General features: G+C 47.7%; 5 protein-coding genes across 7 annotated transcripts; 2 read left to right on the top strand and 3 right to left on the bottom strand.

Moving 5' to 3' along the window:
• The first annotated feature begins 1,282 nt into the window (after nucleotides 1-1,282).
• LOC132085009 (claw keratin-like) lies at nucleotides 1,283-2,543 on the top strand. Its single transcript, XM_059490350.1, has 2 exons — nucleotides 1,283-1,318; nucleotides 1,704-2,543. The coding sequence occupies exon 2, from the start codon at nucleotides 1,725-1,727 to the stop codon at nucleotides 2,199-2,201; it is 477 nt and encodes a 158-aa protein (XP_059346333.1). The 5' UTR covers nucleotides 1,283-1,318; nucleotides 1,704-1,724; the 3' UTR covers nucleotides 2,202-2,543.
• A 1,160-nt stretch (nucleotides 2,544-3,703) lies between these two features.
• On the bottom strand, nucleotides 3,704-4,597 carry LOC132085033 (claw keratin-like). Its single transcript, XM_059490380.1, has 2 exons — nucleotides 4,461-4,597; nucleotides 3,704-4,375 (listed from the first exon to the last, which is right to left on the bottom strand). Exon 2 carries the CDS (start codon nucleotides 4,352-4,354, stop codon nucleotides 4,019-4,021), a length of 336 nt encoding a protein of 111 aa, XP_059346363.1. The 5' UTR covers nucleotides 4,355-4,375; nucleotides 4,461-4,597; the 3' UTR covers nucleotides 3,704-4,018.
• Nucleotides 4,598-5,881: 1,284 nt separating this feature from the next.
• Nucleotides 5,882-7,365, top strand: LOC132085005 (claw keratin-like). The gene is made up of 2 exons (XM_059490346.1): nucleotides 5,882-5,920; nucleotides 6,472-7,365. Exon 2 carries the CDS (start codon nucleotides 6,493-6,495, stop codon nucleotides 6,901-6,903), a length of 411 nt encoding a protein of 136 aa, XP_059346329.1. The 5' UTR covers nucleotides 5,882-5,920; nucleotides 6,472-6,492; the 3' UTR covers nucleotides 6,904-7,365.
• A 799-nt stretch (nucleotides 7,366-8,164) lies between these two features.
• LOC132085021 (feather keratin 4-like) lies at nucleotides 8,165-11,402 on the bottom strand. Its single transcript, XM_059490365.1, has 2 exons — nucleotides 11,183-11,402; nucleotides 8,165-8,921 (listed from the first exon to the last, which is right to left on the bottom strand). The coding sequence occupies exon 2, from the start codon at nucleotides 8,904-8,906 to the stop codon at nucleotides 8,520-8,522; it is 387 nt and encodes a 128-aa protein (XP_059346348.1). The 5' UTR covers nucleotides 8,907-8,921; nucleotides 11,183-11,402; the 3' UTR covers nucleotides 8,165-8,519.
• Nucleotides 11,403-16,773: 5,371 nt separating this feature from the next.
• On the bottom strand, nucleotides 16,774-20,098 carry LOC132085025 (claw keratin-like). Of its 3 annotated transcripts, XM_059490371.1 has the most exons (3): nucleotides 18,246-18,277; nucleotides 17,734-18,004; nucleotides 16,774-17,627 (listed from the first exon to the last, which is right to left on the bottom strand). In XM_059490371.1, the coding sequence occupies exons 2-3, from the start codon at nucleotides 17,987-17,989 to the stop codon at nucleotides 17,593-17,595; spliced, it is 291 nt and encodes a 96-aa protein (XP_059346354.1). In that variant the 5' UTR covers nucleotides 17,990-18,004; nucleotides 18,246-18,277; the 3' UTR covers nucleotides 16,774-17,592. The 3 variants fall into 3 exon arrangements, with proteins under 3 accessions (XP_059346354.1, XP_059346351.1, XP_059346352.1); XM_059490368.1 differs by lacking the exon at nucleotides 18,246-18,277 and adding an exon at nucleotides 19,939-20,098 and having other exon boundaries at nucleotides 16,774-18,004; XM_059490369.1 differs by having other exon boundaries at nucleotides 16,774-18,004.
• Nucleotides 20,099-27,792: the final 7,694 nt, after the last annotated feature.

The following is a 27,792-nucleotide window of genomic DNA, read 5'->3' as shown; positions in this document are numbered from 1 at the left end:
TCAAACTGTTGCAGAGTTTGTTTGTTTCCGAAAATCGTCGGGTCCCTCAGAGAGCTCTACTCGCCCCCCAGTCCCCATGGCCTGGAGACTCCAGGCATCCCTCAGGGGTGTCCCAAGGGCAGGGGGCTGGTGGTGGGCCCAGAGCAAAGAGCAGCCAAGAGAGGCAGTGAACATTGCAATGTGAGGCAGCTTCCATTGCCGTGCGGGGCAGGGGGGTGGCAGCGGAGCGGGACCTCGGCCAAGTGCTCCCCGTGTGTCCCGGGATGGGGGGGGGGGACATGGGCAGAGCAGGAGTCGAGCTGGGGCCGTGGCGGTAGCAGCCAGCGATCGCTGCAGGGCTCCGAGAGAGCGGCCTGGGGATGTCTGTCTGTCTGTCGGTCTGTCTGTCGGTGTGTCCTTGCTTTGGGCCTTGGCGTGGGGGGATAGGCCGCAGGCACTCCCGGAGCTCTTCTGGATCATGGATGGCGCTGGTGCTTAGCAGGGCCCGCAGCCTCTGGAGCAGCCACAGCTGCCCCCAAAACCTCCGAATCCTCCATAACATTCGAATCCCCCAAAGCCACGGGAGCTTTGGGTTAGGGTTAGGGTTAGGGTTTGGGGATTCTGGTGGACATTATGTTTTCCATGTCCCCGTTTCCCTTGATGTCCCCACAGAGGAGGCAAATCCCACTGGTGAAACCCCAAACCCCCAGGGAAGGTGGAGATCAGTGGGCCAGGGCCCGTGACCCGCATGACACAATGGACACTACTGTAGGACCTGAAGGGTCCCTACGGCCCCTCTGGACCTGTTTCTGCAAGCTGGGTCCTGGTGGAGCCTTTCTGGAGGGTTTGCATTGTCCAGGTGGCCCTAAAGCCTGACACAGGTGATGTTGGTGGAATTCACCACAGACTGGCCCTGGCCGTGCACCAGGTCATGCCCAGCTGGGCACGGCTGTCTCAGTGGTGCAGGGGTCTTTGGCACAGAGTGGGTGGGATGGGCACAGCCGTGTCCCAAATATGCTCGGGATTCTTTGTAAGCAAAGCGAGGGATTAGGGATGGAGCAGGGTCTGTCACCTAATAATGGGCCACAGGTGTTCCTCCCATCGCCTCCCATTGGTCCACGGCACGTTTCCACACCAATCTCCCTGATGCTGAGGTGTATAATTGTATTGCATCATTATCTCTTTGATGAACTTGTCAGCGTGAATTCCTAATTACCTGGATTTTTTGCCACCGCTCCCCTTCATGATGCCCCCAGGCCCTTTGGGAGATGTATAAAAGGTCCAAGGGTTCCAGAGAGCTCTATCCACCTTCCACCGCTTGACTCGCCTTATCACCTTGGTAAGTCCAAGCCTTCCCTCCTCTTTCCTTCTTCATCCCTGGCTTTCTCAGGGAATCTTTGGGGCTTTCTGGAGGAACCTTTGGCTGTGGATTCTTCTTGCTCTCCTAGAGCAGAGTTGGGATAGTTGGGGTTCTATCAGGGGACCAAGGGCTTTGGAGGCTTGAGACTTTGCTAGTTTGGATGTCAAAGTCTTCTTAATTCCGAATCGCAAGCAAGACTCAGGGATGGTGAGGGCAGCAAGGGATGTGAGCAGGAATTTGAAGGGAATATGGTTTGGATCAGAATGCCTGGGATGAGCCAGAATGAGTCCTGGAACACAGGGGAGAGCAACTGGGCTTTGGGTTGAGTTCTTGGTGTGAGCCATGGCCATGCCTTGTCTTGCAGCTCTACCAACCAAACCAAAGGATGTCCTGCTCCAGCCTGTGCATCCCCAGCTGTGGTGTGGCCACCCCGGCCCCTCTGGCTGACACCTGCAACGAGCCCTGTGTGCGGCAGTGCCCCGACTCCACGGTGGTCATCCAGCCCCCGGCCTCGGTGATCACCTTCCCCGGGCCCATCCTCAGCTCCTTCCCGCAGCAGAGCGCCGTGGGCTCGGCCGGAGCTCCCTACGTGGGAGCCGGCTCTGGGGGCGCCTTTGGGAGCCGTGGGGGCTACGGGGGCTATGGGGGCTACGGAGCCCTTGGCGGGTATGGAGGTTATGGAGGCTGGGGCTATGGAAGCCGTGGTCTCTATGGGGGTTGGGGCTATGGAGGCCGTGGAGGCTACGGCGGTTGGGGATGCGGAGGCTACGGAGGCTGGGGCTATGGAGGCCTTGGCAACTGCGGCTACGGTGGCTGGAGCAGCGGCCACCGCTACCTCAATGGCAACTGCGGGCCCTGCTAAGCCCCAGCCCCAGCGCGGCCTCAGACCAAGAAGAGCTCCAGGAGAAACCCCGGCACATCCCGACCTGATGCTCTGTGGACCAAAACCCTTTGGACATGGCCGGGCTCTGCACCTTGGGTGCCTGGTGCCAGCTTGGGAAGCACCTCTGCCTTGTCCCTGTCGTTCCTGAGCATCCCCGAGGGGTTCCTGGTGCCCTGGTGGTTCCAGAGCCTCTCCTGGGGCTGCTGCTGCTGACCTGGCTGTGCCCAGGGCCAGGCCATGGGAAGCCCTTGGCCATGATCCTGCTCTGCTGCCCAGCTCCTCCTGCCCTCCCCCTGCAATAAAAGCTGTCTTGCATTGAAATGTTGACTCCTGGTTTTCCTTCATCTTGCCTTTTTCCTGCTCTCCAATCTCCTGGGTGTGTGCTGGGCCATTGCAATGTCCCTGGGCAATGCTCTGGAGCCTAGGTACAGCTGGCTCTGTGTGTCCCAGCTGGGGACATCCAATCTCCAATCCCACGGCCCTGGGGCTCCAGGCATCCTTCGAGGTGTGTCCCAAGGGCAGGGGGCTGGTGGTGGGGTTTGGGTAAGGCTTAGGATATGTATTTGAGATGGAAATAAAATGGATCTGGAGATCCCAGAGGTACGTGTGTCCTATTAAGAGAAACGATTCCCACATGCCTGCAGTGCTGTAATAAACATACCAGCTTTACCACTTTCAAGAAGATGTAGAGTTTATTTCTGCAGATCACTGGATCCTTTGGGGGGCTCCACTCCTCCCCCAATCCCCACGTCCCTGGGGCTCCAGGCATCCCTCGGGGCATGTCCAAAGGGCAGGGGCTGGTGATGGCGTTAGCGTAAGCTGTAGGATATGTATTTGAGAGGGAAATAAAAAAAGATCTGGAATTCCCAGAGGTACACATGTCCTGTTGGGAGAAACGACTCCCACAAGCGTCCAGCGCTGTAATGAACATACTAGCATTTTTACAACTTTCAAAAAGTTGTAGAGTTTTTTGTTTCCACAAATCACCAGATACCTTGGGGGGCTACACTCGCTCCCCAGTCCTCCCAGCCCCAGGGCTCCAGGCATCCCTCAGGGGGCTCCACTTGCCCCCCAATCCCCACAGCCCTGGGATTCCAGGCATCCCTCGGGGGGCTCTACTTGCTCCCCAAATCCCCACAGCCCTGGGGCTCCAGGCATCCCTCGGGGGGTGTCCCAAGGGCAGGGGGCTGGCGGTGTGCCCGGGGCTCCTTTGGGGCTGCAGAGAGGAGCCCGGAGCGGGCAGGAGCGGGGCAGGGATGGGCAGAGACCGCATTCCAGGGACTGGGCAGGGTCCGGCTCGGGGGGACTCTGCTGCGGGGCTGGCGTGGCCAAGGACGGGCAGGAGGAGCCCGGGCAGCTGTCGGGGGCTTCTGACCCACCATGTCCAAGCGGGGCTGCCTGAACCCTCCCGGGACCCTCCCGGAACCCTCCAGGCCGGGTTGGGCAGAGGGTGTGGAGCAAAGAGCAGCCGAGAGAAGCAGTGAGCATTGCAATGCGAGGCAGCTTTTATTGTCGTGCGGGGTAGGGGGGCGGCAGCGGAGCGGGGTCCTGGCCGAGCGCTCCCCGCGTGTCCCGGGGGTGGGGGGACACGGGCAGACCAGGAGCCGAGCTGGGGCCCTGCCGGGAGCGGGCAACGATCGCTACAGGGCTCCGAGAGGGGCTGGAAGGGACCCGGGGACGTCTATCTGTCTCTCTGTCTGTCGGTCTGTCGGTGTGTCTTTGCTTCGGGCCTTGGCGTGCAGGGATGGGCTGTGCGCGTTCCTGGAGCTCTTCTGGATCAGGGATGGCGCTGGCACTTAGCAGGGCCCGCAGCTTCTGGAGCCTCCGCAGCTGCCCCCAAAACCTCCAAATCCTCCATAACCTCCGAGTCCCCCAAAGCCACCGGAGCCTCCGGAGCCGCCACGGCGTCCGGAGGAGCCGCCGAAGCCGCCTCCGACGAAAGGAGCTCCGGCCGAGCCCACGGAGCTCTGCTGCGGGAAGGAGCTGAGGATGGGCCCGGGGAAGGTGACCACCGAGGCCGGGGGCTGGATGACCACCGTGGAGTCGGGGCACTGCCGCACGCAGGGCTGGTTGCTGGTGTCAGCCAGAGGGGTCGGGGTGGCCACGCCGCAGCTGGGGACACAGCAGGACATCCTTGAGTCTTGGAAAGGCTTCTGGAAAAAAGAGGCAAAAGTGTGAGGGAGGAATTGCATGGAAGGAGACAGAGATGCCCAAGAGGCTTCGGAGAGCTGCTCTTACCCGGTTGATGAGGAGAGTCAAGTGGAGAAATGTGGATGGAGCTGTGCAGGGAGCTCGGCCCTTTTATACATCCCAGAGAGCCCCGGGCATCGTCTGGGGGTGCGGACAGATCCCCCCTCCAGTAATTACGAATTCACACTGAGACACTCCATAAAGTGAAGGGACGCTGAAAAATTCTGTCATCCCCCCTCCGCATTGTGGACATTGGTGTGGAAAGGAGTGGACAGGAGAGAGGAGCTTGCCAGGACAGCCATGACCCATCATTACATGACTGACACGGTGCTACTGGAGTTCACTCAGCTCACATCCCCAATAAACCCAGGTTTGTCCCTAATCCCTCACTTTGCTTACAAAGAATCTTTTGGGACAGGGCTGAGCCCAGCCCGGCCGTGTCTCTGTGGCAGCCGTGCCCAGCTGGGCCTGTCCTGGGCCAGTCTGGCTCTGAGTTAATTGGCCAACATCCCCTGAGCCAGTCTGGCTCTGAGGGGCTCAGCCAACACTCCCTGGGCCAGACCTCTCGGCCAGCTGGGCAATCAAGAGGAGAGCTTGGCCAGGACCCAGGCTGGAGGGTCTGAGTGGTTCTGGATCTGCTCTCTGCTCTCCTGCTCCTCTCTGTAGATCTCTCCTTACTTGTTTATCCCACTCCTGATCCCACCCGTGTCACACCCATCTGTGTCTGGATGGATCCTTGATGGAGCTTCATCTGACATGGGATCTCCCTTTCTGCTTTTTGCATCATCATCAGCTGAATTGGGGCCTTAACAAATCCTCCAGTGGCACCAAAATCCCTTTGGGATTCTCCCTCCCAGAACCCTCCATGCCCAGCCCTGTGCCCAGCCCTGTTCCATGTGGGATGACCCTCCTCGGGCAGGACATGGCTGTCTGTCTGTCTGTCTGTCTGTCCGTGGTCCCCCCAGCCTGCCCCACTCCAGGACTCTGTTCCTGTGCCCTCCCCTGCCATGTTTGGCGTTTGGGATGCGCCCCGCGTGGGTGGGATGGCTTCTCCCTCCCGGCGTCCCTATTTAGCAGCCCGTAAAAAGGATTAATGACAGATTAAGTGCCGGCTGTGCCATTTCAAAGCGCTCCTGAGTGATGCCCAAAACTCCCGTGCATAAGCAAAGAAGGGGATTAAGGACATGTCATGTCGGGGTTTATTGGGGCTCTGATCTCAGCTTCAACAACAAATCATCTTACACACAGTGATTGGTCATGGTCTGTCCCTACAGGGCCTGGTGGCTCTCCAGGGCACCTTTACTCGTTCTGGCCTCAATTAATACAGATGTTATTACCTCATGTTTCAGTTTGTGTCATGAGGTTTGTCCGCTTGAATTCCTAATTACTGGAGTTTGCCCCCACCCCCTGGACGGTGCCCCAGGCACTCTGGGGTGTATAAAAGGTCTGAGAGCTCCACAGGGCTCCATCCTGCTCTCCTCACTTGAATCTGCTCATTGATCGCTGTGGTGAGTCCGAGTCTTGTCTCCATCCTCTTTTCCTCTTCTGCTCCTTCCCCAGGGAGTCTCCACCTGTAGAACTCCTAAGGAATCTCTGCCTCTGGATTTCCCAAGGAATCTCTGGCTGTGGATTTCCCAAGGAATCTCTGGCTGTGGATTTCCTAAGGAATCTCTGCCTGTGGATTTCCCCGGGAATCTCTGGCTCTGGATTTCCCAGGGAATCTCTGCCTGTGGATTTCCCAAGGAATCTCTGTCCCCCGAGCTCCAGCAGCCATCCCGGGCCAGAGCTGGGATGGTTGGAGTTCCACCAGCGGGCTCAAGGCCCCGGTGAACCTGGTGGTTGGGATGAGGGAGTTTTTCTTCATTCCCATGGGCAAGACTCAGGGATGGTGAGGGCAGCAGGGGATGTGAGCAGGAATTTGGAGGGAATGAGGCTTGGATCAGAAGGCATGGGATGAGCCAGAATGAGTCCTGGCACACGGGCTCCAGGTGGGCGAGAGCAGCAGCTGGGCTTTGGGCTGAGTCCTTGGTGTGAGCCCTGTCCATGCCTTGTCTTGCAGCTCTACCAACCAAACCAAAGGATGTCCTGCTCCAGCCTGTGCATCCCCAGCTGTGGTGTGGCCACCCCGGCCCCTCTGGCTGACACCTGCAACGAGCCCTGTGTGCGGCAGTGCCCCGACTCCACGGTGGTCATCCAGCCCCCGGCCTCGGTGATCACCTTCCCCGGGCCCATCCTCAGCTCCTTCCCGCAGCAGAGCGCCGTGGGCTCGGCTGGAGCTCCCTACGTGGGAGCCGGCTCTGGGGGCGCCTTTGGGAGCCGTGGGGGCTCTGGGGGCTATGGGGGCTTTGGGGGCTTTGGGGGCTATGGAGGTTTTGGGGGTTATGGCAGCTATGGGGGTTATGGCAGCTATGGGGGTTATGGCAGCTATGGGGGTTATGGCAGCTGTGGCCGTGGTTCCCGCTCCTTCGGGGGCTCCTGCGGGCCCTGCTAAAGCCCAAATCCCGGCGGAGCTCAGCGCTGCCCCTGCCCGCGGGCTCCTCCAGCAGCCCCTGCTGCCTTGTGCCCCCTGAGCCGGGCTGAAGCTGCAGCCCCTGCTCAGGGCCGGCCCGGCAGCCCCGGGAGCTGCAGGGTCCCTGTCCCTGCCGTGTGACCCTGCAGAGCCCAGGCCGGCGCCTTTGGCCTTCCCAGCGCTGCCTCCAAAAGCTGCTCCCCCTCTGCGCCCCCAGCCAGCTGTGCCCAGCCTCGGCTGAGGCTCTGCCCTGTTCTGCCCAGCCCCGAGCCCCGGTGCTGCCCTGGCAAGGGGCAATCTCTGGGGCACAGCCCTGGGCTGTGCGTCGCTGCTGCTGCTGCCTTGGGATTTTCGTGTTTCCATCGCGATGTTGCTGGTTTGTCTCTCGCTGACACCATCTGTGGGTGTTTCATTCATAATAAAGAATCTGCATTGCACAAATTATCTTTTTTTGTAATGGATTTCTTCATCCTGGCTGTTAATGAGTCTCTAACTGAGGGTTGGTGTGGGATGTCTGATCATGGAATCACAGGAGGGTTTGGGTTGGAAGGGACCTTGAAATTCATCCTATTCTAACCCCTGCCGTGGGCAGGGACATTTTCCACTTTCCCAGGCTGCTCCAAGCTCTGTCCAACCTAGTCTTGGACCCTGCCAGGGATGGGGCAGCCCCAACTTCTCTAGGAAATCCATCCCAGGCCCTCTTCACCCTCACAGGGAGGAATTCCTGGCCAATGCCCCACCTAAACCTCCTCTCCATCAGTCTGATGTCTGATGCCTTTGTCCTGGCACCCCATCCTTTGGGAATTTTCTCTCCCCATGCTTCTCATTGCCCCTTCATGTCCTGAAAGACCACAATTGGGTCACCCCAAAGCTTATCCAGGCTGAACCATCCCAGCTCTCCCAGCAGAGCTGCTCCATCCCTCTGATCCCATCCTGGAGCCTCCTCTGGGCTCTCTCCTCTCCCTGAGAGCATTTTCCGAATGCTCCTGGAGCCCTGGCAGCCTCAGGAATGTGCCCATTCCCTGTGGAACCTGGGCAGTGCCCAGCACTCTCTGGGGGCCCTAAAATTCATCCTAAACCTCCCCTGGCACAGCTTCCTCCCATTCCCTGTGGAACCTGGGCAGTGCCCAGCAGCCTCTGGGGGAAAAATTTCACTGATATCCCATCCAAACCTCCCCCTTTTTTTTTTTTTTTTTTTTTTTTTTTTTTTTTTTTAATGTGATAAAGGAAAACAGAAAATGCATTTCGGTCGAGAAAATTTATTTGGAAAGAGAAGTTTTCCTACAATTGTGGAACAAAACTGTACAGGATACAAAGAGCATCATTCCGGGGGGTTCAGCGAGGCTCTGGCAAATCACCAGCATCCAAGGGATGCCTCTTGTAAAAAACGGGGAATTTCTCTTTTTTGGCAGGGTTGCCGTGTGCAATTCCGAGCATTTCAAGTCACCTCTCTAAGCTCAGTGCCAGTAAAAAAAAATCCGCGATAAGCCAAAGCGCGGCGGGAGCAGACGGCTGCGCCGCGAAGCTGCGGGAGAACAGCTCTAAACTAAGGGAAAAAAACCGCTGGGATTTCACCCGGAATTTCCCTTTCCCCGGGCTCAGCACGTCCAGCGCTTCCCGGAGCGGTAGGAATTGCAGGGATGAGTCCATTGCGAGGAGTAGCTGTAGGAATATTTGGGGGCGCAGCGCGGCTCCGCGCGGGCCACCACCGGCGCTGCCACTTTGTCACCCGCTGTCACCTCGGCTGCCACCGCGGCCTGGGGCTCGCCCAGGGCCACCTCCGAGGGTTCCGAGGCTCCCACGACGGTTTGCTGGGGGTACGTGGTGAGGATGGGCCCCGGGAAGGTGACAACCACGGGCGGCGGGTAGATGATGACCCGAGAGTCGCCGCAGGTCACCACGCAGGGCTCGTTGGTGCTGCTGGCCAGAGGCTGGGGACACTTGGGCTCGCAGGGGGTGGCACAGGCCAGCTGGGTGGAAGCCATTGCCTGGGGGAGAGCCTGCGGGGTTCAAAAACCACAAAGAAAGGTCCAAAAGCGAAGCAAAGAACTCCTGGAAGCTCTTGGACGTTGCCATTTGGGTCTAAGAGATCGTCGGAGGAAATTGGGATAGAGACAAAATTTGAGGGCTGGTTTATTGAAATTTGGCTCTAAAAGATCGTCAGAGGAAATTGGAACAGAGACAAAATTTGAGCATTGGTTTATTGACAGTTGAATCTAAAAGATTGTCAGAGGTAATTTGGATAGAGACAAAATTTGAGGGCTGGTTTATGGACATCTGGATCTAAGAGATGGTTAGAGGAAATTGGGATAGAGTCAAAATTTGAGCGTTGGTTTATTGACATTTGGCTCTAAGTGATCATCAGAGGAAATTGGGATAGAGACAAAATTTGAGCAATGGTTTATTGACATTTGGCTCCAAGTGGTTTTTAGAGATAATCGAAATAAAGACACGAGCCAAGGGCTGGTTTATTGACATTTGGCTTTAAAAAATCGTCAGAGAAATTTGGGATAGAGACAAAATTTAAGCACTGGTTTATTGACATTTGTCTCTAAAAGATCGTCAGAGATAATTGAGATAGAGACAGAACTGGAGCTCTTGTTTGTTGACATTTGGCTTTAAGTGGTTTTCAGAGATAATCGAGATAAAGACATGGTCGAGAGCTGGTTTATTTGGCTCTAGGTGGCTTTTAGAGGTAATCGAGATATCTCTAAAAGGATATTGTGCTCCTAAACTCGGAAAAAGACGAGAGTTGAGCACTCGGCTATTGACATTGCAGGAGATAATTCAGGTAAGAACAAGAGCTGATCGCTTGTTTGTTGACATTTGTCTCTAAGTGGTTTTTAGAGATAATTCAGATAAAAACAAGAATTGCTCTCTTGACTATTGACATTTCGTTTTGAGATCTTTTAGGGATAACTAAGGCAAAAACAAGAATTGCTCTCTAGGCTATAATTTCCTTTTAAGATCTTGTTAGGGATAATTGAGGTAAAACCAATAATTGCTGTCTTGATTATTGAGATTTGTCTTTAAGGGATCCTCGGAGTTAATTTGGATGCAGTTTTATCTCCCACCTTTAACTTTCCCGCCCCGATTTGTTCTGAATTCCTGTTAATTTCCCCCTTTTCTCCTCCTCCCCCTGGAGCAGAACTCCTCCTCTTTTCCTCCCAGCCCCGGCCCTTTGGAGGAATTCCTGAGGACGCGCTCGAACTCGTTCCCACAGCGCCTCTGTTCCTCCCACACTTGGGGAAAAAAAAAAAAAAAAAATCCGGATTTTCCACGTATTTCAGCGTGGAATAATCAGCTTTGCAACCTGCTTATTTTTTGTATTATTTTCCTTGCAGATTCCCGTTGTTTTTTTTTTTTTTTTTCCGTCTGTGTTTTAGCACGAAAATATTCTGCTAAAACACAGGGGAAAAAAGCAAAAGGCTGAGAATAAGTGGAAGTGTTAAGTGCTCGTTTAATAAGCGAAACATATAATTAAATATTTATATCATATAATATATATGTTAAATTATTTCTATAGTGATATAATCAAGCCAAATAAGAAAATTGCATTTTCACCTAGGGGAAATTAATTCAATAATGTTTATTTCTTCAGGTTAAATCCTCACATAAAAGCCTGGTGTAGCATCAGAATATTTTTAAAAACTTGTAAATTAAATTTATTCTTTTGATAATTTAAAAAAAATTCAAAAATACCCATGGAGGGCATTTTCCTCCGAATTCCCTTAAGTGAGAACGCAGCACTGACCTACAGAAATGCTGAATTTAATGTCTGTAAAAGCGCTTTAGAATTGTAAATCACTTTTAAGAGTTAGAAATGAAAGTTTTTGGCACAGTTACGTTAATAATCCATAATAATCACTTGGTGTAGCTCGCTGTGGCTCCAATTAAATTAAGGATGAGCTGATCCAAGCAGCAGCAGAGTTGCACCGAGCTCAGTTCTAAGCAGGATTTTCCACAGTTTTCCATTAATTCCATCCTGAACCCTCTCCCCGATCGTGCCACGCAACCAAAAGCGAAGTTAAATCCATCCCCGAAACTTTCCCGAATATTTTTCAAGAATTAAAAGACTGAAATCCTCATTCTCCCATAAATCCCAAAAGCCCCGCTTGGACTTTCTCCCACTTTGGCCAGCACGAAAAGCGCTCCTAAATCCCTCAGAACCAGAACATTCATGCAAAGCTCAGCCCCGATTTTGGGGAGAAATCCACTCCAAAAGCAGAAGGAAAATTGAGGTTTTTAGACCCGAACTTACTCAGAGAGGCGGAGAGGTGGAGTCGGGAGAGGCAGTGAGGAGATGCCAGGGTGGAGAGGGGATTTATACCCTGCCCCGATGGCCGGGGGCGGCTGAGCCACCCTTTGCCAAAGCGCTTTAATGACTCGGGAGCCGAGCCCGGTGCAGGGATCGCTGCTGGAGCCGCAGGAATTGTTTTGCTCGCTGTTTATGATTATCTAAAGCCGCGTTGGGCAATAACCCCGAAAATGCAGGTGGCAACTGGCCAGGTCTTTTCATCTCGGAATTTCCTGCTTTTCTGCTCCCGGTTTCATTAAGAGGTGAAAATGCAGCGAGAATTAATGAGGTTTTTTTTTTAGATTATCTTGGCTAAAAGCTGGAGCGCGCAGGGAATCTTGGAGAGCCAGGGTGATTTTCATTATGGAAGCAAAACCTGACACAGGGAATCGTGGCCGTGCCTTGTTTATCAAATCTGGGATTCTTTCCCATAATATTGGTGGGATTTACGGGTGTGCTCCTAAATCAGGGGAAGAAGCTGCTGCAAAGCTGAAGAGCAAAGCTCGGGGTTATCTTTGGAATAAAAACGAAGAGGTTCATGAATTATGCCCATTGTGAAGTTTAAAATGAGGAGCTTGATGAAGCACTTTCCATAATTTATTCTTTGTGAGGTCACAGCAGCCTGGATCCTCTAGGATGTCATTACCGTGATTACCACGAAATTATTTCCCTGGATGATAAACTCGCAGAGGTTTTGAGATCCTCTTTGAAATCTCATTTTCTGATGTCTCCGGAATATTCCTGATAAGCTCCAAAGCCCTGCAGGATATCTGGAGGTGCCTCATAAAATCAGAATATTTCTTGGGATGCCACAAACCCCAGGATAGCTTTACCTCGTCTCAAGGTGGGCATTTCCAGGCGCAAAAGCTCCCCCCGGAGGGAAGAGGGATTGAAAAGGGAAAAAAATGGAAAAAAGGGGAAAAAGGGGTTAAAGCACACGGAGAAAATGTGAAATTCACCCCTCGGAAAGGATTTCAGCTCTCCTCAACTGATCAGTTTGGGAATTCCCAATCCAGGAACCGAATCCGGGCTGGAAAAAATCAGTCCCTGGAGCACAACGGGATCAACTCCTCCCAAAATCACCCGAAATGCAGAAATTTGGAGTGGAATTTTCTCTTTTCCACCCGCGTTTTGTGTTTTGCTCCTGTGCCTGCAGTTGGTTCGTCAGGAATTGTGGGGATGGATCCAGACAGAAGGAGGGGAGGTTTAGGGAGGATTTGGGGAAGGAATCGTTCCCTGTGAGGGTGGGGAGGCTCTGGCACAGCTTCTCCAGGGAATTTCTGGGAAAATCCATTCTCAAAACTTTTCCAAATTTTTTTTTTTTTTTTTCAGAATTAAGAGACTGAAATCCCTCATTCTCTCATAAATTCAAAGCCTTGGAAAAGCCCCCGCTTTGATTTTTGCACCCTTTACCCGGCACAGAAAGCAGAGCAGGAAAGCGTTCCTAAATCCCTCAGAACCGGAATATTTAAGCCCCGATTTTAAGGAGAAAATCCACCAAAACGAAGAAAAGTGTCCGAGGCCAGGCTGGAAGGAGCCGGGACCGCGGCAGGGGTGGAACTGGGCGAGTTTTAAGTCCCCTTCCAACCCAAAACCATCCCGTGAGTAACAAAGGCAACAAAGAGCGAGCGCAGACTGCAAACCCCACAACACAGAGCCTTAATAACCATTAATCCTGAATTACTGTAGAAAATCACATCCTTGCGCAGGGCAGGGGCAGCTTTAATACCGGTTCGTTCGGTTTTTTGCGCCCGAACCGGTTCGGCGGGGCTGCAGAGCCGCGGGCTTCGCTGCTGAGGCTGAGTCAGGAGCTCTGCCTGACGGAGGAATCATCAAAGAGAGGATTTGGGGTGGGAGCGGCGCTGCCGGAGCTTCGCAGCCCTCGCTGCCCCCGCTTCAAAGCGTCTCTGCCCGCTGACATCAGCGGCACCAAGCTCGCATCATCAGCAACAATTCCGCCCATCGGGTAATTAGCGGCAATTAACGCCTCGCTCCCCGCGCGTTCTGCTCTATCAGGAGTTCTGATTTCGCAGGGAAAGTCGGAGAAACCCCAAAATCCAGGCGGTGACCCCTGGCTTGCTCAGGGCAGGGAGTGACCTCGGTTGGTCTTGGGTGGTTGCACAAGAGCCGGCGGTTCCCGGGTGGGGAAAAATTCCCGAACTCGCCCAGGGAAAGGTTCTTGGGCTTGGTGGAGCACAGAGCATGCCCTGGGAAGGGGTTGTGGGGTTGGAGGAACCTGGAGAACACTCAGGGAATGGTTCCGGGGTTGGTGGAACCCAGAGAACACTCAGGGAAGGGTTCTGGGGTTGGTGGCGGCTGGAGAACATTCATGGAAGAGTTCCTAGGCTTGAAGCATGCTTAGGAAATGGTTCTGGGCTTGGTAGAACCTGGAGCACGCTCAGGGAAGGAGTTTTGGTGTTGGTGGAACCGAGACAACACTCAGAGAAGGGGTTTTGGGGTTGGTGGAACTCAGAGCACGTCCTGGGAAGAGTTTTGGGGTTGGTGGAACCTGGAGAAGACTCAGGGAAGGGTTCCTGGGCTTGGAGCATGCTTGGGAAAGGGTTCTGCGGTTGGTGGAGCATTGAACCTGGAGCATTCCCGGGAAGGGTTCTGGGCTTGGTGGAGCCCGGAGGACACTCAAGGAAGGGTCCCTGGGGTTGGTGGAACCCAGAGCAAGCCCAGGGAAGGGTTCTGGGGTTGATGGAGCCCGGAGCATGCTCAGGAAAGGGGTTCTGGGGTTGGTGGAACCCAGAGCATGCTGTGTTTTGGTGTTTTGTTTTGATTTTTAAATTTGTCCTCGGTTCTGGTATTTTTGTTTTTAATTTTTTATTAATCCCGTTTTTCAGTGTTTGGGTGGAGCCCCAGATCTGAGTTCCCTCGGTGGTTTTGCGTCTCCCTCTGCTTGTCCCGGGTGGCATTACACAACCTGCCTCAGTTTCCCCATGAAGCCCGGGATTTTTCTGTTCGATTTTGGAATTATTTCCACTCGATTCTGAAATTTTTCCCACTCGGTTTTGGAGTTATTGTCACGTGATTTTGGAATTACTCCCACTTGATTTTGGGATTATTCCCACTTGATTATGTAGTTTTCCCCATTAGATTTTAGAATTTTTCCCACTTGGTTTTGGAATTATTCCCACTCCATTTTGGAATTATTCCTACTCGATGTTGGAATTATTCCCACTCGGTTTTGGGATTATTCCCACTCAGTTTTGGGATTTTTCCCACTCCATTTTGGGATTTTTTCCGCTGGATTTCGGGATTATTCCCACTGGATTTTGGGATTTTTTCCCCACCCGCCTCCCAGCAGGATGGATCCCTCCCCCCCGGAGGGAAATCCCACATTTTCAGGAGAGTTTAGGGCAGGGAATTGTTTAATGGCAGTAAACCACAGGAATGTAAACACGCGGGAGGAGGAGCCGGGTATTTTTAGCAACCCTTGGGTGTGGCAGATGCTCGGAGTCACCTTGGTCCTCCCGGGGTGGCTCCAGGGTGACAAATTCCGGCCAGCACCGGCCTCAGCTGCCACCAACCTGCCCCGGGGGCTGAATTTAATGCAATTCAATCCCTCGGGGGCTGGAGTATTAACGAAGTGTCGTTAATGAAGTTTTATGCTTAATTAAGAAATGTTATCACCGGATATTCGAATATTTGAAAGCTGATAAGATGTGGTTTGATTCATCCTGGTTTTTAGTTCCGATGTTTAGTGTAGGAAAAGCAAAAATCGCTTAAAGATGAGGATTTGGGATGTGTTTATTCTAAATACCTGTAAATGTCATTGCCAGGGAGTTCCTTGAGTTAGTCCAAGACACTCAAAATTCCCAAATATCCCAAATATTCACCTTGGAATTAATTCCAGCCCCGGGGCGCACAGAAGCTGATTCACCGAAAATCCAAACCAGCTCCTGCCCCCCCAAAAATACAAAATAATGATCCGGAAAAATGCCACTCCTAATCCCCATCCTCGTGTTGCTAAAGTGCAGCTGTTGCCCAACATCTGGATGTCCAAATCCAAATCTTGGTGTCGCAAGGCTTGTGTACAAAGATAATTAATGTTTGTGGATCGTCCCCAACACCTGTCATTAGGGGAAGGATCATCCAGGAGCTGATTTGTGGAAAAAGCAGATTTGCAGATTTCCTTTGTGGATTAGACGAAATTAAGTGGATTGGTGTGGACAGAAAACCCCCGGCAGGGGGGTGCGGGAGGATTTTGGGAATGTGATTCCCCGGAAATTCCAGCTCCTTAATTCCCATCTTGATCACTCATTACTTCTAGCTATTACCAAATATCGGCTAATTTATACATAATATTTAATATTTATATTTGTTTCTTTCACATTTTAGGCTGCACGTCCCCACGTTGCAGATTGTTCTTGCCTATAATATCTCTATTTATAAATATATTTATATTTATAGGTTATTTATGTTAATATTTATATTTAATATTTATATATATTTATATATAAAATTTATACCTACAAATTATATCTATATCTATATCTATATCTATTTATTTCTTTCACACATTGCAGATTGTCCTTGCTCATAATATATAATATTTATATAATATTTATATTTATTTCTTTCACGTATTGCAGATCATCCTTGCCCACAATATATAATATTTATATTTATTTCTTTCACATTTTAAGCTGCATGTCCCCATGCTGCAGATCGTCCTTGCTCATAATATATAATATTTATGTAATATTTATATTTATTTCTTTCACACATTGCAGATCATCCTTGCCCAACTTGTCCTCGCCTGGTGCCCCAGGGAGGGTGACAGCTCCTGCCTGAACATGCTTGGCCCAGGATTTTTGTCCTATTTTTGGGGAACAGCCTCACGAGTCAGCTGGAAAATTCATTCCAGGGCTTCAATTAATTAAACAAAAAAAAAACCTGCATTTTTGTGCTGGGCCCAGCTCCCAGAGGCAGCAGAATTTCACCCCAAAATCCAGGCTAGATGTACTCTGGGAAAAGGCAAAATCTCCTCAATTTTGCATGGTGGTTTGGTTAATGCTGATGTGGGAGGGGTTGAGCTTCAGGAAAAGTCCCAAAGTCACTTCTGGGACCAAAAAGGGTCAAAATTAAATGTAGAGGAGAAAGTTTTCCACCAGAACTGGAGTGACTGGACAGGGAGGTGGGTTCAGACTGAAAAAGGGAAAATTTGGGTGGGATTTGGGTTGGAATTGTTCCCTGTGAGGGTCCCAGGATATTCCATGGATTTTCCATCCTTGGAAGTGTCCAAGGCCAGGTTGGACCCACCTAGAATAGGGGAATTGGGGTGGGAGTTTTTGGGATTTCAGTTTCCTTTCCATCCCAAACCATTCCAAAATTCCCTTGGTTGGTTTGGATGGGATTTTAGGGATAAATCCTTCCCTGGCCCAGGTGATTCCATGGATTCCCCATCCCTGGAAGTGCCCAAGGCCAGGTTGGATCCACCTGGGATGGGGGAATGTCCCTGCCCATGGCAAGGGGTGGCACTGGATGATTTCTTTGGGGTCCCTTCCACCCGAAACTATCCTAAAAAACCAAAACCCAAAAGTGCATCTGCATGACAGCATTTAATGGGAACGAGAAGCTCAATTCACAAATGCAAAACTCACTGGAAAGGATAAAATCAAAGAATTCCAGGAGCATCCACAACAAATCCCCACCCCCATGATTTTCATAGATTTTAGCAGAAGGATTTTGCAAAGAGATTTGCTCTTACAATTGCTGTAAGTATTTTGATTTTGGCTTTTTTTCCCCCTTGCATTAAATGAGGTAAAGGCAGGAAAAGAAGCTGGGAGAGCGTTACATGGTGAGGCTAAGCAGAAATAAAGCACAGCAAGGAACTACAAATTCCTAATTTCCAGAAATGCCAAGTAGAGATGATTTATTTCCTTTTTTTTTAAAATGTTGGTTCAGCAAAATTTGCAAATGAAGAGGAATTTGGGTAAAATTTCATTTTGGAACCCAAGATTTTCAGTCATATCATTTGGGTGGATTTTGTAATTTTTTATTTTGGGAGAAATTGATAATAAAACATCCGTGTTGGCATAAAAATGAATTTATTGACACACAGCTTTTGGCAAACCAAAAAAAAAAAAAAAAAAAAAAAAAGAAAAAAAAAGGAGATATATATATTTTTTAAAAATCTGGTTTCTTGGAAAATTCTGGGCTTTGGTTTATCCTAATTTGGAATGAGGTAAGTAGAGAAATTTCAGTTTTTTCATAGTTTGGAAATTCTAGTCCTCAGGCAGGTCTAGTGCCAGGAATCCCTGGATTTATGGACTCCATGGGAACCTCGGGAGCTCGGCACTTCTACAATCCATTATCCATAAACTTTGGTCGGGCTCTGTCTGACTGCTCAGTTGTGCTTTTTCAGTCTATCCACAGATATCCAGGCAAGGTTTAGGTTGGCCTGCAAGTTCCACAACAAAACTGGGATGAGTGAGGAGGAAAAGGATTAAAAACCCCCAAAGCGCCCCGAAAGGAGGTGTCCGCAACTGAGCCCAAAGCGCACCTACCCCCAAACCCAAGGAATCCCTGGGAGCCCAGGAAGTTCCTGATGTCCAGCAGGCCCGTGGAGCCCACCAGGGTCTGCTGGGGGAAGGTGGTCAGCGTGGGCCCGGGGTAGATGACGGAGTAGGGGGGAAAGTCGGGCTCCACGATGTCCACCACGGTGTCGGGGTACTTGATGACGCAGGTGTCGTTGCGGGTCACGGCGAAGGGCTCGGGGCACGCCAGGCCCGGGGGCAGGCAGCACTCGTGGAAGGGAGACATGGGGGCAGGGCAGAGCTGGAAAGGAGCAGGGAAAGAGGGAAAAATGAGAAAAATATTCCTCGGTGTGGCGCTAAACATCTGGGATAAATAGCGGTGTTTTGGTAGAGCGGTTATGGGAATTTATGGGAAATTGGGAATTACAGAGAGCATGAGTGGGAGTTGAATTTGGCAGGGCAGAGCTGGAAAGGAGCAAGAAAAGAGGGAAAAATGAGAAAAAAACATTCTCAGTGTGGCAGGAAATATCTGGGATAAATACCTGGGTTAAGTCACGCGGTTATGGGAATTTACGAGAAATTGGGAAATAGAGAGGGCTCAGGTGGGAGTTGAATTTGGCAGGAATTGAGCAGGAATTCAGGTGGGAGTTGAATTTGACCTGGAATTGAGCAGGAAAAGAGGGAAAAATGAGGAAAAACTATCCTTGGTGTGGCAGGAAATATCTGGGATAAATAGCGGCGTTTTGGTAACGCGGTTATGGGGAATTGGGAATTCCAAAGATCTCAGGTCGGAGCTGAATTTGTCCAGTTTAGTTTTCCAACCAGGAGCTCTCTTCCTTCCTGGTTGAACTTCCTGCTTTTCAACATAATGGTATTTTTCAGACCATCACCATTTTAACCCCAAAATCTTTTATCCCATTGTTTCTCTTCCTGGGATTTTCGCTGTGTCCGTCCCACCCCTCTTGCCAGTGGAAAACCACGACTCCCAACTCAATCCCAGATTTTCAACTCAGGTTTAAATCCTCATTTAAATCCCCAGTGTGGAGGTTGGAGCTCGTGTCCTCCTCCTACCCTGTTCCAAGTGGAACAGTGAGATCCAGGAGGAGATCCACCCATTTTTTTATGGGTCTCATTAGGGATCAGCTGAATATTTGAAATCCCAGAGCACTTTAAACCCAGCCTGATATCGAGGCCAGATTTTCCCTGGGCATGGTTTAATTATGGATTGAAGACCGTGCTTGCCCTGGATTATGCCCACACGGATTGGGCAAAGAAAACACGTTAGGAGATGGGATAATTTTCCTCATTTTTCTCATTTTCCTCATTTTAGCTCTGTGAAGCTGCTGGGGGAGAAATTAAGGGCTGGCAAAGGGGGGTTTGAAGTGATTTCCTAAATAATTCCCCACTTCACCCCAGGAATCTGTGAGGGAGACAAAATCCAGGGGGGATTTCTCACGTCTCCACCTGAACATTCCATTTTAACCTTCCCAAATTAAAAATTCTGAGTTTTTTTCCAATTAATTCAAGTCCAATCTCCTTAGACTTCAAGGTGAGGAGAAGACAACCACGGGGTATTTTTCCAGCTGAAAAGCTGGATCTGGAATGGCCAATTTTGACTTTGAGAAAAGAAGATTGGTCTGGGGGTTGGGATCTTCCAGTGCTTCCATACTCTTTGCAAAAGCTCATCCCAGAACTCCTGAAAGGAGGTGAAAAAGGAGCGCTGGGAAGTTCCTTCTACATTTGGAATTCAAAATAGAAATATATTTTAACTGCAGCCAGCAGTAAAGTGGATTTTGAGTAAGGAAAATCTGTGTTCTGCTCTCTGCAGGATTGGGAAAATATTTAGGGCGAGTTCTCCAACTTAAAAGACACGGGAGCCTCCTGGAAGACAGCTGAGGGTGAGAATATTGTAGAAATTAAATTTTAAATGATAATTTCTTTAATGACACTGACTCTTTAGAATATGAAAAGAGCACCATGGAATTATTGAGGCTCTTTAGGATTCAGAGGGAGTTTTCTGTGCCCTCCCTGCTTTCCTGAGCTCTCCCCTCTGAAGTGTAAAACTTCAATTAACTCCAAACTAAAGGATAATAAAAAGGCTTTTTCTGCTAAAACACCCCCTTGTCCTTTCAGGAGCTCGCTCTGTCATTTGAGATTCAGATAGCAATAACAACAATAGTAATAATAAAATAATAATTAATTTAAAATCCAATAATTGATTCAAAATTGACTTACCAGGATCACCCAAGGAGGAGAGGAAAAGAAAAGTGATTAGGGAGGCTTCTACGTAGCAAACGCTTTTATACACGTCCTCGAAGCGCCTGGAGGATGTGACACCCTCTTTGCATGAAGTCTTAATTAGTTGCAAAACAAACTTTGCTGCCTGCATAACTTCTGCGAGTAATGAAACTGTTTTGCTCCCTGTTTGTGTTTGTTCCCTCCCGGAGCTTCCCAGAGCGTGCTACGCCCTCCGGGCAGGATTCACTTTGCCCTTTCAAGGGCCAAAAATAGGGCTCGATCTGCTGCTAATTAACCACATTTCAGTTATTTCGGGGCCTGATCAAGGGTTCTTTTATTGGCATTGGGTTTTCCCTCTCAGGTGCTGTGAAAGGGAGCTGAAGTGGCATCATTTCCTAGCAGGGAACTGAATTATTTTTATGATTTCCCAGCGTGGATTTTTTTTTTTTTTTTTTTTTTTTTTTAGTCCCAAAACCACTCCCAGGGGCATCAATTGTACCCTTACATCTATGGATAAGGAGAAAAAATAAATTCACCATGCCAGAATTCTCAATAAATCCCATGAATTCTCAATAAATCCCATGAATTCGCAAATAAATCTTTAATTTCATGATGTCAGTGACCTCATGGAGAAACCTCAGCCTTATCTCCCATCCTCTCCTTACAAATCTTGGGATGGGGTTTAAGTGGAGCAGCTGGATTTGCTCCTGGGCTTTGCAGGGTTTGACCCCAGCGCAATTAAAGGCATCCAAATCCCACCCACGGTTCTGGCTCCTGACTCAAGGTGAAATCACAGCCTCACATGGCCTTGATTTTGTTTTATGGGGTTTTTTTTCTCCCTTTTCCCCCAGTTTTTGGGTTGGAAAGGATAAAGTTGTGGGAAAAGGAAAGCTGGAATCATCCAGGTTTTCTGGGGCAGAATTAAGGGGCGGGGGGAAAGTAGACAAGAAATTGTTCTGTCCTCATGAAAACGTAATTTAGCACAAATTATATAGAACCACTCAAATATTGGAGAAAATGGCGGCGGGTAGTTTATCAACATTTTGAGTGAGCCAGACATGGATTTAAAATATTTTTATTGAGATTTTAAAGAGGAAATCAATGACAGAAAAATCATAATAAAGACACAAATCAGGATTCCCTCAAAAAGAGATTTCTGAGGGACCCACCGGTTGTGTAGCCAGGAATATTTTGGGATAACAGCACCCAGATAATTTCATTTATTTACTACCTAAAAACTGTCCTTAATTGAAATCCTATTGGAATACCGGGATGGGGATCATTTAAATATTCAGGGACAACCTTAAAAGCACAATTCCACCTCCCTCTTTCACCCCTGATGCCCAAATCTGCATAAATCCCTTGGGATCAGCCCGAACCCTTTTGTTCCCAAGTGCCCACAAATGCTTTTGCCTTAGGACCCCTCTCAGGCTGCAGATAATTTATGCTGGGAGGGAAAATGGAGAGTAAATAATAATTAGGAACAAAGGGAGGCAGCTCAACTTCCTGGCACCTCGCTTGGGATGTGAATCCTGGGAAAGAGGAATGAGAATTGTGGATATCCCATCCCTGGAAGTGTCCAAGGCAGGTGGGAATGTCCCAAGATTTAACTCTAATTAACAAGCCTAAGGTTATAAGAAAGCTGTTCCACAGGATTAATTCAGCTGAAATGTCATTTATGAAGATATAAAAGGACACTAATACATATTTTTATATTTTCATTTTTTATATTTTAAAATGTTTAATTTTTTATATTTTTATATTCCTATATTTCTCTATATTTACAGATTTAAATTTCATGTATGTATTTATATATACATATATTTACGGATATTTTTATATATGTATATATTTCTATTTCTATATATTTATTTCTGTGTTTCTACATTTTTGCTTCTTATATTTTTACATTTTATTTCCCTTCAGAACCCACATTTCTTGCTGTTTAACCACTTAACACTCTTTTTAAAGACAATAATTAATTGCATTTATATAAAATTCACACAATGTGTGGCCAAGTGCAGATAAACCTTGAACCTGAAGGTTTATCCATCAGAGGCTGGATTTGATGAACTTGGAGCTGGTGTTCTGTGAGCACTCCCCTTTTCCCAGCCCCTTATGCTGCAGAACATTCTGGAACTCGCGGGGATTTCTGCTCCCTCTGCATTTTTGGTCCCTCTATAAAAGATCTCCTGGGCCCTTCCCTGGCAGATGGATTTTCCGTCGCCTTTGGCAGATTTTAATTCCAGTTATTATCTGGGTGTAGGGAAGCACAGGAGGCAAATGAATCCTCCGAGGTCACCCCGGGAGCAGCCGGAGGAACATGCAGTGAACCGGGCTGCCATTTATTTCAATTTATTTCAAATCCAGATTTGAATTCCAGCGGCTCCTGCAGGCCTTGGCTGCGGTTCCGCAGATCCGTGGGGGGAAGGAGAACCCCCAAATTCCAAGATCAACTGGGAATGAAGGAGTGGGAGTCCCAAGCCCTGGAAGGGATTTAGGGAAGGGCTGGGAGCACTTTTGGACGCGTCCTGAAATGGCTTCTCCAGTTGGGGCCTGGAAATCTGTGCCAGTAAACACAGCCCTGGGTTTTATTTTAATAAATTACTCAGTTTTCAAAGTGTTCTGTGTAGTCACGTTCTCCTGGTGTGTTTTGTGCAGTCCTGGAATGGTTTAAAGAAGGATCTTTAAAAATTATTTCATTCCAAGCCCTCCCAGGAGCACAGGCCGCATTCAGCCAGGCCTTGGACACTTCCAGGGATGGAGAATCCACAATTCCCTGCAAAACATCCCCACCCTCCCACAGAACATTTTTATCCCGAATTTCTCCCTCAGAATGAGCAGCAAACTTTGATTTCTTTCCATTTTCTCCTCAAAAAAAAATGCTGAGTTTCCCAAAGCTGTGTGAGGCCTTCAAGGCCCCATCCCTAATTAAAACCCCAGCCTTTGTTTATGTCTTTCGAAACCTGAAGCTGCCACTTAAGAAATCTGCAATTAGTGGGGCCTCCAAATTGCTGCCGTGGATGGGGTAATGATCCCCAGGCAGAAAATAATTCCTTTTTAATGAAAATCCCGCCTCAAAAATCACCCCTTAGGAAAGGCCGTGCTGCCCAGGAATAATCGTATCAGCGCGGGTTTATCGGCTTTTAGCAGTTAAAGAGGGATGAAACCACGCAAATAAATAATAATAATAATAATAATAATAATAATAATAATAATAATAATAATAATAATAATAATAATAATAAAAACAGGAGAGTGAAGATGTTGAAATTTTTTTCAATTAATTGAAATATTAACGAAGCCTTTTGTGTGTGCGTGAGGTGTTAATTAATTCCAGATTAATTTTTCAGGACTGAGTTCTGCATTCTCTCCTTGTGGGTCACACTGGCCCTGTTTGCATTTCTGACCTTCCTGTTCCTTCTTCAGGGCTGTTTTTTATCCCAGAATTCCAGAAGATTTGGGGTTTTTTTGGTGGGTTTTTGGTTTTTTTTCATTTTTTGTTTTTTTTTTTTTTTTTTTTTTTTTTCTGAGACTGCAAGGCTCAGAATTAAACTGAAAAATCTTTTTTTTCTTTTTTTTTCCCTCAATTCCTTCTCCTGACAAGCCCCCATTTTTATTAAATCTTAATCAAAGTTCTTTATTTGTCATTCCTTTATAAAAAATCAACTCTGAGCCCCTTCCCCTAAATCCAGAATTAACCAGGAATGATCTCCACATTTTGATTTAACAATTACTCCCTGCTTGTGTAGTTCCTGAGGAATCAGTGTTGTCGAATGTCCAGGTTTTCTCTGTAACAAATTCCAGCATTTGCCTGTTCTGGGAAATCTGACAGAAGTAAAAACCCAAAGTTTTCAAATTGAAATCAAACAAGAGAAAATATTTATATTTATTAATATGATCATTATAATAAGATATATGATTATTTATTAATTAGTGTATTTATAATAGAGTAATATTTATTATAAATATAATGAATATTTATACTATATTATATTCATAACATTATATTATTAATTATAAATATACAAGAGATTCAATGTTTATTAATATATTTATATTTTATATGAATATACAAATATTTAAATATATTTATATAAACATAAAAATATATTTAATGGTTGTATTTTTATTCTATATTTTATTATAGATTTATTTTTATACAATATAGTTATACAATATATTTAATATATTATATTATTTTATTTATTTATTTATTTGATTATGTATTTTAAAAATATCTCTTTATGACCAGAGAATGTCCATTACCAACCTTGCCACGTCCTTCGGGGTGACTTTGTGACTTTCTTTGTGCTCCTGCAATCCTGCTGCATCCCTAAAAGCTGCTAATGAGTGTTTTACATGAATAAATCATTCATGAGAGTTTGCAAAGTGCTTTGAAATCCTTTAATCCAAAACTTCCCGGGGCTGTTCCCGGGGACTGGCGTTGCCTTGGGAACTTTGCAGAGTCACCCATTTTTGCAGGAATAATTCCAGAGAAAAATGGGATGAATTATTTAAAAAGGGGAAATAGGAATAAAAATGGGCAATTCGATGATTTTCGGGGAAAGGGGATGGAGTATGAACCCTTTTCCTACTGAAATCTCCCAATATTCTGATTATTTTGTATATATATATATATAATAAATTATATTATATATAATTTTACATATGTATAATTAAATATATAATTATATATATAATTTATAAATATAATTTTATAATATATAAAATATATACATATATAGAACATAAATATAAATATATTTCTATATAAATATATCCCTGGGAGGCTGGAGGAAAGGTTGAGGGAATTGTTCTGCCCACACAGAAATTGGGATTTTATTCCTTTTTCTTTAATAAAGGGCATTTCTGGGCACCCTCGTTGTGCTCTGCGACTCTTTAAGCATCACCCCCCATTCAGGGTCCAAGAGCTGCCCCGGGGTTGACAAAAACCTCATTCCCGACCTCATTTTGGGGTCATTTTACCAAAACCTGCATCTTTCAGCCCAGGTAGTGAGGCAGGGAAAGTGCCCGGTGTCCCTGAGCTCTGCCCTTCCCTACAGCCAGATTTGTTTTTTACCTGCTCCTTGTTTGCTCCTTTAATCCAGCACAATTTTTTTTTTTTTTTTCCTCTTTAAATCCCTCTTAAATGACGAGTTGGGACAGGGAGAGCCCCGAGGCAGCGACTCTGATCCCAAAAGTGCCATCCCAGGTGCTCATTAATGGTTTGCACATCCCTGTGTCATTATCCCCAGCGTGGAATTGGCTTCAGCCACCCATGGGTTGAGCAATAAAAGTCCTCAAAGATAAACAGATCAGAGCTCAGCTGTCATTCCAGTAATCAGCTCCTAATCAGGTCAGGATTCTTGGCCTTGTAAGGCGTTTTTAAATTTTATTATTTCCTATGCTGTGTGCATTTTGAAGCCCAATAATGGAATAAATTAAATCCCAATAGTGGATGAAATTAAATCCCAATAGTGGAGTAAATGAAATCCCAATAATGGAATAAAATAAATCCCAATAATGGAATTAATGAAATCCCAAGAATGGAATAAATGAAATCCCAATAGTGGATGAAATTAAATCCCAATAGTGGAGTAAATGAAATCCCAAAAATGGAATAAATTAAATCCCAGGAATGGAATAAATTCAATGGAATAAATTCCATTATAATTAATGGAATAACCTGCATCCAGGGAGAAGCAAATAAACTCCTTTCCCTGGGTTTCACAAATCCATTCCCTGGCTTTGTGCTGTGATTTCCTGTCAGTCTCCCAGGAAATCATGGAATGTTTGGGATGGAAGGGACCTTGAAACTCATCTCATTCCCCCCCTGCCATGGACAGGAACTATCCCACCATCCCTAGGTGCTCCAGACTGGCTTTGGACACTTCCAAGGATGGAGTATCCATCCATAACCTCTGCTGGAACCTCCCCACTCTCCCAGGGAGGATTCCTTCCCAAAATCCCACCTAAATTTCCTTTCCTTCAGTCTGAACTTTCTCAAAATCCCATCTAAATTTCCTTTCTGTTGGTGTGAACCTTCCCAAAATCCCACCTAAATTTCTTTTCTGTGGGTCTGAACTTTCCCAGAATCCCATCTAAATTTTCTCCCTGTCAGTCTGAACCCTTTCCCCCTTGTCCTGGCACCCCATCCCTTGGGAATTGTCTCTCCCCCAGTTCCTCGTTGCCCCTTCAAGTCCTCCAAGGCCATAATCAGGTCACCCCAAATCTTCTCCAGGCTGAACATTCCCAGTTCTCCCAGCAGAGCTGCTCCATCCCTCTGATCCCATCCTGCAGCCTCCTCTGGGCTCTCTCTAGCAGCTCCAGCTCTGCAGGTGAGGTCTCACCTGAGCAGGGCCCTGCTGGACCCCCCCTTTCCCCATCCCCACCTCATTTTGTTCCCAGCGCTGCTGCCTGAAATTGTCACAAGAATCCCAAGCAGCCTTGGATCCGCTCCAGAGGCTCCGTGGGAGGTTATTATGACACACAAAATGACTTTTTGATGAAAAAATTAATAACCCTGGGTTCTGACGCTGTTAAATGCTGTCTGCCTGGGGAGTAACCAAATTTCGGGTGACGTTGTTGCCCAAGTGACAAAACCATCCCAATTTTGCATTGTAGCTGCAATATTTCCATGGCTGATGCACTCTGTGTGTCTCAACCATTTAATGAATATTTGGGATTGGCTTTGAAGTTCTTCCCTTTCAAGAAGCTGAAGAGCTTCGGTTGTTCTGCAGACAGACACCTCCGAGGCTTCGGGATGTGGAGTGAAGCTAAATGAGAGATGGAGGTTCTGATACTGCTGGGAGGGAGCTTCCAGTGAAACATCCTTTTCTTTTTGTTTAATTTAAAAAACACTTCCTAAAATAATTCATTTTTTTAAATTAAAAGAATACTACCTAAAGAAAATTCCCCTTAGTTGTGGAGTCACGGAATGGTTTGGGGTGGAAGGGACCTTAAAGATCACCTTGTCCCAACTCCTTCCATGGGCAGGGCCACCTCCCACAGGGTCAGGTTGCTCAATATCCCATCCAGCCTGGCCTGGAATGGATCACATCCTGGAATTGATAATTTCTTCAGCCTCAATCACCACAGGAAGCATTCCCAATTAATTTGGTCCTTCTCTGAACTGAAATCGTCGAATAATTCTAAAAATAAAGCCCCCAGTCTGGGGATTGAATAATTTTATCCCTTCATGGTCAGTTTAATTCTTGTTTTGCTGCAATCATGATGCGCTAAGCTCTGCTTTAATGAATAAAATGAAACATTTCTCTCCTCAGAAATGTTTTGGGGCGGAAAAATTGAAGCTGGAGACTTCCTCCCCTTGGTTAGCCAAAATTATCCGCTCAAATTATCCGAGTTGAGCTGAAATGATTGTTGGCTGCACCACCTGAATGAAGCATTTGGGGTTCTGGCTTTGGGGATGGCCATAAATCAACCAAAATTAGGTGTCCCAGCAATTGCAGGGATGCCACCAGCCCTGTGTTCCCAATTGCTCCCATTCCTGTCCTACAGCAGCTCTGTCAGGATGTCACCAGTGGCCACCCTGGCCTCTAAACTGCGGTGCTGGGACATCAAACCTGAGCTCATTCCAGCCCTAATTAGGCCAGGGAAGTAACTTGCCCAGTAGCCCACAGCCAACACCAGCTGCTGAATGTTTTATTTCCACTGAAAAACAGAATTCAGCTCCCCGCTGGAAAAAGAGAAAGAAAAACCATTCCTGGAGACTTTGCAGAAGTTGCTCTGAGGGTCAAGGGGGAATTAATCCCCCTTAAAGTGTGAAGCTGACTTGGAAAATAATCCACATTTGGTTATTAAATGCACTTGGAGGTTCAACACAAGCTG

The sequence above is a fragment of the Ammospiza nelsoni genome, chromosome 28 (genome assembly GCF_027579445.1).
Source record: "Ammospiza nelsoni isolate bAmmNel1 chromosome 28, bAmmNel1.pri, whole genome shotgun sequence".
Lineage (NCBI taxonomy): Eukaryota > Metazoa > Chordata > Aves > Passeriformes > Passerellidae > Ammospiza > Ammospiza nelsoni.
Note: the sequence above shows the minus strand (reverse complement) of the source record. Positions and strands in the feature narration are given on the sequence as shown.